The sequence below is a fragment of the Poecile atricapillus genome, chromosome 1, assembly GCF_030490865.1.
Source record: "Poecile atricapillus isolate bPoeAtr1 chromosome 1, bPoeAtr1.hap1, whole genome shotgun sequence".
In the NCBI taxonomy this organism is placed as follows: domain Eukaryota; kingdom Metazoa; phylum Chordata; class Aves; order Passeriformes; family Paridae; genus Poecile; species Poecile atricapillus.
In genome coordinates this window covers 25478363-25491100 of record NC_081249.1, presented here as the reverse complement: position 1 = coordinate 25491100, position 12738 = coordinate 25478363, and the positions used below count along the sequence as shown (strand labels likewise).

General features: G+C 52.6%; 1 protein-coding gene across 2 annotated transcripts; it reads right to left on the bottom strand.

The window, feature by feature from the left end:
* Positions 1-4241: 4241 nt before the first annotated feature.
* SOX1 (SRY-box transcription factor 1) lies at positions 4242-5501 on the bottom strand. Of its 2 annotated transcripts, XM_058849208.1 has the most exons (2): positions 4709-5369; positions 4242-4654 (listed from the first exon to the last, which is right to left on the bottom strand). In XM_058849208.1, exons 1-2 carry the CDS (start codon positions 5343-5345, stop codon positions 4377-4379), a joined length of 915 nt encoding a protein of 304 aa, XP_058705191.1. In that variant the 5' UTR covers positions 5346-5369; the 3' UTR covers positions 4242-4376. The 2 variants fall into 2 exon arrangements, with proteins under 2 accessions (XP_058705191.1, XP_058705183.1); XM_058849200.1 differs by having other exon boundaries at positions 4242-5501.
* Between the last annotated feature and the right edge of the window lie 7237 nt (positions 5502-12738).

Below are 12738 nucleotides of genomic sequence, written 5' to 3'. Positions count from 1 at the left end.
GCAACCCTTTGGTTTGGTTTGCGGAGGGAAAGCCGACTGTCTGTTTGGTGCTGTGGTGCTTTTTGTTTTTCTTTTTACAGATAATTTTTTTCCTTCCGTGGCAGTTTACACGTAATAATAAAATGCTGCAACCGCGTCAGACGTTCAGGTGACCCGGCCTGATGTCGCCTGCATGTGGCGCAGCTGGGAGGGAGGGAGGGTCCTCTCCAGCCCCCACCCCGCTCTACCAAGGAGCATTTCGTGGAGCTTCTTGTCCCGCTGCGGCCCTACGGGTGCGTTGGGTCTGATTTCTGGGATCGTCCCTGTCTTTATCTTCATGGACAATTTCGTGTTCCCTCCTCCCGCTCTCCGTTGCTACCGGAGGCTCGGAGCCGTCCCACCGATGCTCCCCCCCGGGCTTGTTGCGATGTGACTCCGGTTGAGGGCGCGGGGGAGTGGAACTGGAGGGAACGGCTTTTCCCCGGGGCCCAACGCCACTCCTACGAGCTCAGTGAGCCACGCACAGTGGAGTGGAAGGAGGGGGGAAAAATGTATTTTAAAAGGGAAGAACCGTTGGGAAAAGAACTGTGGAGTTCAAGCCAAGTTTGTGTTTTGGCTCAAAGTTTGGAGCGGATCAAACCTGTTATCTCTCTGTGCCTCCTGTCCTTCTGGCTTCTCTGCCGCCGTCCCCCTCCCGGGGCACAGGGACTCCCCGGCAGAGCGATGACCGCGGGGCTGGGGTCTGGCCCTCGGGGGGCCTTGACCCCGAGCTCCCCACGATATACGCAGTCTAACTGCGCAGAGAAGGCACCTCGGCCCCGCTCCCATTCCTTTACTCCCTGGATTTTCCTTCCTTTTACTGAAAACGAGATGACTTTTTGCTTTAATTCTTCCACATACGTGATTTTAATAGCTCTGTCAATCATGCTATAGGAGGAACATTTCATACAATTTTAGATGTAATGTACTTAAACCATAAATCGTTTAAACCTATTCTTAGTTTTGCATATTCAATTATTCTCTTATATATAACTCTCACAGCAAAAAGCCCGAAGACATAATTATGTTACTGTACCTAACCCCAACTCATCTGCCTAGGAAAGTTGTTTTGTTTAATACCCAAACGTGAAGTTTAACTCAAATTAATCTGAACTGCCAAACCAACCGAGAGACCACGAACAGCAAAAGAAACAATTCTACCCCGATGGTGTCTCCGGGGGGGGGGGGGGGAGGGGGGAGGGGGCTGGACAATTTTTTGGTATTTTGTGGATATGGAGAGTTTTTGGGGTATTTTTTTTGGTTGCTCGGAATTCTTTGTTTCTTTCTTTTTTTTTGGGGGGGGGTGTTATTTTTTGAGGGAGCGTTGGCTGATTTTTTTCTTTTTTGTATATTTGGTTTTTGATTTTGTTTTTTTTTTTTTTGTGGTTGGGGAGTGGACATTATCAGAGCGAACTGTATTACACTGAAAGACGGACTGAGGATGTTCGAAGCTTATTTGAATAGAGCCGACATTAGGTCTCTTTAATCCCCTTGTGTTGAAAGTGCAGGTATTCCTATTATTCTAGGCATAACGCCATTGAGCTGCTAAATTGTGATGGTAGGAGGGAAAACTCATTAAAGGGAGCTCATTTAGAGAGCTGTAATTTTTATTTTTTTTTTTTTTAAAGCACCTCCCCTTAGTATTTCTGCTATTTGGACGCAAATGTACAGAGGTTTATTTGCTTTTCTCCCTTGATCGCTCCAATCCTCCTGTTCCATCAGTCGTGCTCAGCGATACAGGATCGTCTCGCTGGGATTTTTCTATTCCGCATTGTCACTAAATGTGATTTTCAATAGCTATGACCCTTAAAGAAAAAGGCACAAGGGTGCATCAGGTGTATACGTGTCTGCATGTGCACATGTACGCACACTTCGGTCACGATGCTCTCTATGGTGTGTACAGATATTTACGAGTACATATGCACATGAAGGACAACACGTTTCAAGAAACAGTTCAACAGGTACCCAGCTTAATCTGCAAACCTAAAGGTACGGCTATTAATTTTTAAAATTTCATCTAGGACTGTGGCTGGAGGTGACCAACACCACAGAAGGTTTCCCACAGGTTCCTGCTTTCTGTATGCTCTGTTTGGTCTCTGAGCATTTCCAAAAGTCGCCAGCTGACTGACTGAACCCACACACTCCTCCATTTTAATAAAGACTCGAATAGTTAAAAAAAAAAAAAAAAAAGTTTGGGCTGAAATCAATATCCAGCTTCCATAAAAAATTTGCGTTCAGTATGAGCGATTTATACAAAATTATCGACAGGAGTCTGAAGAGTTATGTATGTCAATTGACATGTCAGCATTATAGAAGTGCAATCTCTAAGACGGACCAAACCCGCTCCTCATTAGCCAACTAAAACTTCCCCACTCCTGGATAGATGCAGTACTTATTCACCAGAGCTAAAGACGAACAGTCCTGCTGGGATCGACATTAAAGTCCTGGAAGTTAATTATTTTTCCTTTTGTTTAAGCAGTTATGATTACTTTAAAAATCCATTTGCTACAGTAGTTGACAGCAAACTTTTAATTCTAACATATAGAAAAGTATCTCTCAACAGCTAGAAAAAAAATTTAAATTAAATCTCAGAGCATTAAACAACATTCTGCAATGAAATGACACGCATCCTTTTGCTCAACAGCTTTCACACCAGTCGCTAAAAATGGGGGGCGGGGGGATGGAAGGGGGAGAAAGGTGTGACCCCGCCGCTCCCCGGAATGCTCCGGAGGGATTGGACTGCTTTTCGGGCTTGAAGTTTAGAGGTCGATTCTCTTTTCGGGACGCGCAAAAAGAAGCGCTTTCTCTTTCCAGGGTGTGAATTAGAGGGGAAGTGCCTCGCTGGACGGTGTCCTCTCGTTCCCCGGGGAGGTGGGTGTCCCCCGGGAACCACCGGCCGAGTGGGGGCCCGCGGCGAGCAGGGCCGGGCAGCCCCCGCTCACCCCCCACGGGAAAAGTTAAGGCCTCGGCAAGGTCCAGACCACCAGCCCAGCCATAAAATCCACAAAATGAACGCTCACGCCTAGAAGAGTAACGCAGTAAACTGCCTTCCCTTGCATTAGGGAACGAGTACTAAAATAAATCTACCTTCACTTCTCCTGATTTACATAGGTTAAGGAACATCGACATTTACTGCAGATTGCACTTCATTCTATTTACCGCTGCTGCTTAGAAATTCCTTCCCAAAATCTAGATTCCCCTGCTGTGTTTCCAGGTTTACCATGGTAAACACCACTATGTTCTGCAGTTAGCTTTTCTTTTTTATAGAAGTGTCTTTTTCCGCTTTGAAATTTATTTAACCAAAACAGAAAAAAAAAAAAAAAAAAAAAAAAAAGGAACGCATCCTTAGGATTTCCGTTTAGCAGAAAGGCTTTTTAGTAAACTGTATACACAATCTGATTTCCTTCGTACCGCCTAAATAAAAATTATTTCACACTGCATTTACAAGAAATGATACAAAAAGAAAATAAAATCAAAGAGAAACGAACAAAAAAAAATATCCAGATACAACAAAGTTTTAAGAACCCAGGAAAAAATAAAATGGAGCTTCCAAAACAAAATAAAAGTTTTATAAATAAACAAGTAACCAAAAAAAACCCCAACCCCAACCCAACAAACCCGCGAGAATATCTACAAAAAACTTTTAAATGTTCTTTTGGATTTGTCTTAGTACATGTGTAATAAATGAGAACTGTTTCCTCATCAACTTCGAGTTAATTAGTCAATAAAAAGCCTTCGCAAGAAGTCATCCGTGACCGAAATCGTAGCGGTTCCGCGCGGTATAAAATTTGGCATCACCTACAACTTTGTGTGTTTATTATTGGTATTTTTTGTTTTCGCCGCCGTTTTCCCCCTTTCTCTCTTTCTTTCTTTCTCTTTCTCCTCTTTTGCAAATAAACGCTTTATGTCTCTTGGGTGAATGATAAATACTGTACAAAAAGTCTCGATAAAACACAGAAGTTCAGTCTAAAATTAGTTTCATAAACTAGTCCTTCTAAAAAAAAAAGGTAAGTAAAGCAACCGTTACCTTTTTTCTCTCTCGTTATTATTATTATTATTTATTATTATTATTACAAGAACATCAAAACATTTCTGTACAAAAAGGAAGGAAGAAAGAAAAAAAAAAAGAGAGAGAGGCGGGGGAGGGCGGGAGGGAAGGGGCGCGAGAGGCAAAAATAAGAGGGGGGAACCTGGGAGCGGGGCAGGAGCGGCGCGGGGCCGGGGCTCGGGCAGGCGGCCGGGGCTGAGCGTGCGGCGGCAGCGGCGGGGCGCGCAGTCCTGCGGGCCGGCCCGGGGCCGGTGGCCGAGCCGGTGCCCGCGCCCGTGCCTGCCTCCGGCGCTCCGGTGCCGGCGGGGACTCAGATATGCGTCAAGGGAACGGTGCCGTTCACCCCCGTGCTGGCGCTCTGGTAGTGCTGGGGCAGGGAGTGGAGCCGGCTCTGGGCGGCAGCGGCCGCCGGATCCCCACCTTCCCCGGCCGGTAAGTACATGCTGATCATCTCCCGCAGGTCCCCGGGGCACGGGGCCCGCGAGTGCGAGGTGACGGGCGGGCTCACGCTGGGCTCCGACTTCACCAGCGAGCCCAGGGCGCCCAGCGCACCCGATGAGGCGGCCGCCGCCGCTGCCGCTGCCGCCGCTGCCGCCGCCGAGTTCTGATGGGGCTGGGAGCCGTAGGGCAGGGCGCCGTAGCCCGAGGGCGAGGCGCTCATGTAGCCCTGCGAGTTGGAGATGGGGCTGTACTGCAGGGCACCCATGTCGTAGCGGTGCATGGGCTGCGGGTTGTGCGGGTGGTGCGGGTGATGTGGGTGCGGGTGGTGCGGGTGCCCCCCGCTGCCCGGGTGCTGGCTGTAGGCGAGCTGCGCCTCCTGCATCATCGCCGCTGCCGCCGCCGCCGCCGCCACCGAGCCCGGGTAGGCGCCGTTGGCCCAGCCGTTCATGTGCGCGTAGCCGCCGCTGGCCGTGCCGCCCGGGCTCTCCAGCCGCTGCCCGACGCCGCCCGGGCTGACGCCGACGCCCATGCCCACGCCGACGCCTGCCGGGCCTCCCCCGGCCGAACCGGCGCTCAGCAGCCCCCCGGCCAGCGAGTACTTGTCCTTCTTGAGCAGGGTCTTGGTCTTCCGCCGTGGTCGGTATTTATAATCCGGGTGCTCCTTCATGTGCAGCGCCCGCAGCCGCTTCGCCTCGTCGATGAACGGTCTCTTCTCGGCCTCCGACATGACTTTCCACTCGGCCCCCAGGCGCTTGCTGATCTCCGAGTTGTGCATTTTGGGGTTCTCCTGGGCCATCTTCCGCCGCTGGCCCCGCGACCACACCATGAAGGCGTTCATGGGTCTCTTGACCCGGTCCTGGTTCGCTTTGTTCCCCCCGCCGCCGCCGCCGCCGCCGCCTCCGCCGCCTCCCGCTCCGGTCTGCCCCGAGAGGTTCGTGGGGGCCTGGGCTCCGCCAGGGGAGTGCAAGTCCGTCTCCATCATCATGCTGTACATTCAAATAGCTTTTTTATTTTCCACCGGTGCCAGACGTGAAAAATGAATCAAACATAGAGGAGCCCGGGAGGACGGGGAGCGAGCGAGGCGAAACCCGTTTGTATCTAGGTAGCGACCGCCGTGCGGAAAAAAAAAAAAAAAAAAAAAAAAAAAAAAAAAAAAAAAGAGGAGGAGAAGAAAACCGCGAGGACAGCGATCGGCGACCCTGCCGGCGAAAAACTTTCTCCCTCTCGCTAATCACTTTCGGGGCTCGGCGGCGACGGGGGTTCGAGCTGCTCAAACAGGTGCACGGCAAACTTGCTGCTTCACTTGGCGCGGCGGGAGGAGTGTGCGGAGCCGTCGGCGGTGTCCTCCGCTCGCCGGCGCTCCCCGGCAGACGCGCGCACACCCCTCCGCTCCCGCTCTTATCCTTAACGGAGCTATTTTTTTTTGTTCTTTGCTGCTAACTTGGAGAGAGAGAGAGGGAGGGAGGGGAGGGAGCGTGTGTGACTTGCATCCGCTGATCGCAGGTGAATGGAGCAGAAGAGAGGAGAACCCACCGCCACGCGAAAAGGAGGCGGAAAAAAAAAAAAAAAAAGTATTTCAACGTTAACTGAAAAAAAAAAAAAAAATTGCAGGAGGAGGATCGGGGGAGGGAGGGGGTGGGGGAAGGAGCCCAACCAAAACACGCGCCGAGCCCGGCGGCCGGGGCGCGGCGGCACAGCAATTTGCTGGCGGTGGTCTCCCTCCCGCGGCCCGGGCGGGCCGGGCCGGGCCGGGGCCGGGCCGGGGCCGGCACAGGAGGAGGAGCCGCCGGGCGCGCGGGCGAGCGGCGCCGCAGCCATACGGCGCGCCCCGAGCCCGCCTTAAATCGCCTGGCGGCGGCCAATGGGGGCGCGCCGGCGGGCGCTGATTTGCATATGGCGCGCGCTGAGCGGTGACGTGCACCGGGGCGCGCCGCGCTCGTGGAGGGGGGGGGGGGGGGGCGGGGGAGCCGCGTCCCGCCCGCGGTCCCCGACGGCGCTCCCGAGGCGGGGACACCCCTCAGACCCCGGCCACCCCTCAGACCCCGGCCACCCCTCAGCCCTTGCCGGGCATCGCCGCACGGAGCCTGGAGCCGCCGGCCGCCCCGTCCGGCCGGGCACACCCCTCACTTAGACGACCGTCGAGCAGTATTTAGGGGGGCTGAGACGCCCCAGGCTTTTCGCCCCGCTACCGCAGCAGTGCAAACGGCACATAAACACGCTTTTTCCGCGGGACTTCGTTCTGGAGATTTCTCCGGAGCCCCCTCAGACGTCTCTCCCCGGTGTTAAAACTGCTCCCAGGCCCAGGCATGCGGAAGAGGCTGGACGCAATCGTTTTTCACTTAGTCCTAGGGGAGTTAAAAGCACCTGCGACTAAAGAAGGTACACGGAAACATGTTATCTTTGTATATAGTAAGTACAGGTGTATGATTTTTTTTTCCCCTTGAAAATATTAAAAGACTGCCTTTGTGCTCTGGCTGTCCTGTGACATTATAGTTATTTTACAGGGGTGAGAAAATGGTCCACATGGAAATTCATGCTGCAGTCTTTAATTGCAGCCATAGGAATGGCAAGTCTGTCGCACAAATGCCCACGCATGTACAAACGGCCACCCCATCATCTTTTGCCAGGTGGAGAAAGGCACACACAGCGTGCCTGCTCTTTTCACAGTCCGTGTTAATTTTCCTGATCCTAGTGGCCATCCAAGGTTGGAATCACGCTGCAACTCCCCCAATTACTGTTATTACCACCAGAAGTTTTCTGCAGGAGGAATATGCACTGTGCACAAAGCACCGGTCTTAGACACTGTGCTAGGACCAGACTTTTTTTTTTTTTTTCTCCTCCCCCCCCCATTTCCAATGACTCGTCATGATAATCTGGGTTTGCTGGGGAGAGAAAAGTGCCTCTCCATTTCTGATGGCTGAAGGCTCAGCCTGCTTCCAGCCTTTGAGCTCAGTCTGTGTGATGCTGTTAACTCGGGTGCCGATGATTTTGGGAGGTCTCCCAGTAAGCCCTAAGGGTGCAAAGAGGGCAGGGGAAGTGGTGCAAGAACAGACCCGCGCTTCACCAGCTTCTCCAGTTCCTCAAATTGCCATAGCCATGGCAAAATAAGGGAGACCCTTGTGATTGCTAAATAACATATCAAAAAATATAACTGGTTGGGACAGGAGGGGAGGGGGAGGAGGGAGAAGGTAACTGCAGAAGGGTGCATTTCCTCTTGGATGGTCAAATGAAGATATGAAGAGTAAAAACTGCGAGATAAGATGGCATGGCTTGAGAATTATTCACCCAAGGCCCAAGTGGTATTTTTCCCTGAAATTTGATAGAAAGCCACCTAAAGGTACCCTGACAAATAAATGGGTGGAATCATTGTGGGGCACTATTTTCCAGATGAGTCCTATTCATCCTGCCAGCCAGTGGACCCTGTGGGAACACACCCTTATCCCTGAGAACTGGGGATACACACCAGCTTCCCTCTCGCTCGGGTTCAGGGAAACTGTGCCCGAGGCTGAACTTTCCCTTCCCTGGTGCAGAGGCAGCTGCTAATCCATACTGTCCCGGGGCCTGCCCCCTCCAGGACTTTTTTCTGGTGTGGGGTTTACCCTCTTTCCCCTGATCCCCACTAAATAAACAGAGAATGCCCCTTCCCTCCCCTAAAGCAGCCAAACTACCAGGGACACGGTGGAGGGGGGAAACACGGGCAGAGAGCGGGGAGCGAGGATATGCTGCTGCCGTGAGTCCCTCTTGCCTCTGGCCAGGTGCACCCCGCTCACCTTCGGCCAGGGGAGTCTATCGACTGAACGGGCGGCAGGAAGGTGTAAAAACCAGTTCGAAGGGACAGCCAGGGGCTTTTCTTCCGTGGTAAAGGTAGTGCAGATTCACGGGGCAAGGAACGCAGTCAAGCACTTTTGCGAGCGTCCTTTGACAGGGCTGCGGGGCTGGGGTAGTGCAGGCCAGGGCTGCGCCCGGAGATGAGAGGGCCTTGGACTTTCCGCTGCAGAAAAGTGGGGTTGCGAAGAACCAGGAGTCGGGCGATGAAGGGAATAGGTGAGGGCGGCCGGGGGTGTGGTGTGTGCCAGGTAAGCGCTGCAGGGAAGTCAAAGGGGAGGCGGAGAGGAGGTCCCGCACTGGGAGCAGGACCAGGGCGGGCGAAAGGTCCGGCCGCAGCCCCTGTCGCCCGCTGGGCTCGCGGAGGGGACAGGTACCGGCGAGGGCTTCTCGCAGGCCGTGACGAGTGCCTCCCCCGGCCACGACTCTCCCCCACCTCCGCGCTGCGAGATGGGATCCGCCTGGGCGGGCGGTGCCTCTCCCCGAGCCCGGCTGTGCCTGGAGGGCCGCCCCCTCGGGGCCCGGCCGGCGCTGTGCCCTCTGTGCCCCCGCAGGCGAGGAGGCGGCAGCGGGGCGGCGGGGCCGAGCCGGGCGCCCCGGAGCAGGCGGCGATCGCCGTCTGCTGGCTGCCGCCGTGCCTCCCTCGCCCCGGGTCCGGGCGGGCGAGCGCCAGCCCGCGCCGGGGCGATGCCGTGGGGAGATGCTCGTGACAGATTCTGCCTGATCCCTCGCCAGCCCTGTCTGAAACGTCAGGCTGGCAGAGAGTGGGATCGCCTGCAGCTCCTCTGGCACTTCACTCCAAAACCCGCTAGCCAGAGGGAAATGCAAAGCACTCCCTCGCTACCGGGGTGCCATTACCTGGGCCAAAGCGAGCAAACGGGGAGGGACCAGAAAGGGCCGGCAAAGGAGAGAGGGGAAGCATTTTCCTGCCTCGGTGCCCCTTGGTGACTCGGGGATCACAGCTTTGAACACGACCTGCTTGCTATCTAGTCAAGATGGAATGGCTGGGAAAAGAGCGCCTGAATAAAGTTCCGCTTTCTTTTACAGCATTAACAACTGTTCTGTGCCATCCTACAGCCTCAGTCCCAAATCAGCTTCGAGCTCTCTCTGTGTTTTGTTGTCTTTTCTCAGCTTGCTGGGTAAAAGCGTATGGAGAATCTCTGGAGCTTTCGAGTAGGGGCTCACCCTGTGAACGGTACTCACACATATAATTCAAATTTCACAGCTGACCTGCTCTGAAAACCTCAATCAGCTTCTAATTGAAGGGAAAACAAAATATTGCTTCCCTACAGCAGAGCTAACGATTTAATCATTATATCAGACATTATAGCTTTTAATTAGGCTAATGCTGATACTGTATGGAAAGAGATAATTCAACACAGTTCTTGATGAATTCTGTAATTGGGTTAACGGAGGAGCAGTTGGGGGAAGAGACGTCAATATTCAAGCTGCGTTTATAGCCACCAGGTTTATGAATGAAAGGGAAGGGGGGAAAAGAAAAGGAGGGGGGGGAAAGGAAAGGGCTAAAATTCCCTGATGAGAAATGTCTCCCCCCTTCGCCCAGGAGAGCCGTGCCAACCAACTGGAAGCGTGAGGAGAGTAAGGGCTGTCCTGCCGCCGCCTCGGCGCTCCCGGCCGCCGCTCCCAGACAGCCCGGACTGCTGCGATAGCAGCGGGAGCCGAGGAGCGGCCCCGCTCCGGGACCTCGCCACGGCTCCCCGGAGCGGCTCGGGCGGGGGTCAGTGACTCACAGGCCGCGTTCCCTCTATCTCCACCCCAAACAAACAACGGCTCGCCCGTCCCCACGCTGGGAACACGCGAGAAGGGGACAACCAGGGCCACCGGCACTGAGATTGTCCTGCGGGGGTGCCCCTGGGCAAAGTCGGGAGCACGGTGGGGGAACGCTGAGGGTGGTACGGGACGGGACCGAAAGGTTTCTGAAGTCCTAATGAGAGCAGCTGCACAAGCGGGCGGGCTTGGCTCGGCTGCCGGGAGCCGCCCGCCCTGCGGGGCGCGGGTGCTGGGCAGGGGGCGCGACACGGAGCACAGGGGTGTGCTAAGGGCCAGCCTGATCCGGGCAAAATCAAAGCGGCCGGAGGGCAGGCTGCTGTTCCATGTAGGTACTTCCATTTATTTATTTATTGTGCCAGATAAAAGGGCGGCTGAAGCCGTTTTTCTAAAGGAATTCTGCATCACCGCTCTTTCCACAGTGTCGATAAATTGCCCTTTTCCGAAGAGTTTGTATATCCCAGCCTTTCTATTTTCTCTCCTTCTTTTCTAGTTTTTACTGGCTTTGAAAATAAGCTTTATATTTCCTTTGCGCCTAAAAGAAGTGGTATCGACCTCCCCGCACGTCTGATCTCCGCAGCAGCCGACGGCCGCCCCAGGGCGACAGCGGGTCCCGGCGGGCGGGCGGGTGTGCCGGGGGTGTCCGGCATTGCCAAGGGAAAGGCGAGGCACACCTCGCTGGGACGGCGGGACGGTCAGACCGCGCCTAAACAGAGATTTTTCTTTCTCCCTCCTCTTCCCGGCAGGACATTCTGCATACTCCCTAGCCTTGGAATGGCCCAGATCCTTCCCCCGGTGGGAGTTTCCAGTCGGAAGAAAAAACAGAATCTTGTCTTTACGAAGTTTTGCCAGCAGGAGCATTTTGTAAAATGTTTGTTTGTGTTATGCATCAGCTCGACTTCCAGCACAATATTTTTCCGAAAGAGGAATATCCTGTATTGTGATCCATCCTTGTCTAATTTTGTTAGTAATTACAGTAAAATTGAACAAGTCATTGATAACATTTCAATGACACAACTCCCTGTAATTAACAGGCTGAATACACCTTCTTACATTACACAAAATTGTACTTTTCAAGTCTGTTTAGATTTTTAAATTTCTTTTAAAATTATTATTACTAAGGCACACGCTGGGAATATGTGCTGATAAGATGGCACAGAACCTCGCGGGAGATGAATGTTTGTACTGTCCTATTTCTCAGTTTGGGGTGTCTACCTAAGAGGATAGCCAGACCATATACTTTTTACAGTCGAGTTATCGAGTGGTCCTTTAGACAAAAAAAAAAAAAACAAAAAAAAACAACAAAAAAAAAAACCCCAAAAAAACCCAACAAAACCAAACCCAAACCCACTAACAGAAAACATACCCAGCAATTTACTTTCCACCAAAAGAAGAATATTTTAAGACTTTAGCTTTGTAACTGTAAACTTGTAAAGGAAAAGGAAGAGCTGCGGGGGTGGAGAGTCTGTCGGACTTGAACGACATGCGGAGTTATTACGTAGTTAATCTTCAAAATTGCGCTGCTGAAATGTCAGTCACAGAAAAAGAGCTTCTCAAGCCCAAATGCGGCACCCCATTTACAGCAGGGCAACCTGGATGGTTATGTCTGTGGCGCGTTGCTCAGAACACTAAAGGTAGTATTTCTGGTTTGCATACTCGTCAGTTATCCTCAAACTACAAAAGCATCATTCAGGACAAGTCAGAATGAATTTGTGTAAAAAAATAAACGAGGAAAGAAGAAACCCTAAATAATAGAGAAGCTTCTTTTTTGCAGGCCATCCTGTTATTGCAAATTAGATTAGCTACACAGGCTTCAATATAAACATGACATGAGGTTCACAAGAGAGCGAAAGTATCATCCACTCCAATCTCTCCTTTCATCGAAACATCCCCCACAAATTACATCTTCTCGTTTAATACACCTTTCAATGAGATTAAAACATCACTTTGACACGGTTTCAAACCTTTTTGGTCGCACATTCAGTGCTTACCTAGGAAAACAGCAAACAAGGGCAAAACTAGAAACATCTAAATAATCTCAGGCCCCCGGTCTGGAAATTAAAGGTACCCAGAGGAAATACATGATCCTCTTGCTCCATCCAGTGCAGCATTCTGGCCATGGGAAGGTGGATAGCAAACCCCAGTGAAGGGAAGAGAAAAACCCGGTTTCTTTCCCAGCAAAGGGAGATCCCGGTTACTTGGTCGGTGTCGGGACCCTGTCTTTATTTGCCTTTTAAAAAATCTGTTTTTCAGCAGATCACTGACTGTTACTTCACACTATCCTTAAACGGATTCCTTAGTATCCATCTAAAGCGGGATAGTAAACAAATCGCCACTGACACCCTTAGCAAATAGACTGGCAAACCTGAAAAAGGTGCTGGAGCGAGGAGGGGAGGGAGGCAGGTTTTTCATAGACTGTCCTGTTTTAGGAATAACAGCGCTTGGAAATAGCTGGGGCTACAGTTCAGCTGCACCCACAGCCTGACCCGGCTCGCAGCCGGTGCAGGGCGGTAGCCCCCGCCCCCGGCCGGACCCCTCCTCCCCGGGTGGGAAGTGCAGCCCTCACGGGAGATGCCTTTCTCCAGGTGGATGTGTCAATTTTTGCCACAGGGTCCGCG

Excerpts from the sequence above, each read along its gene's own strand:
- SOX1 (XM_058849200.1), bottom strand. The coding sequence starts at position 5,501 with ATGTACAGCATGATGATGGAGACGGACTTGCACTCCCCTGGCGGAGCC.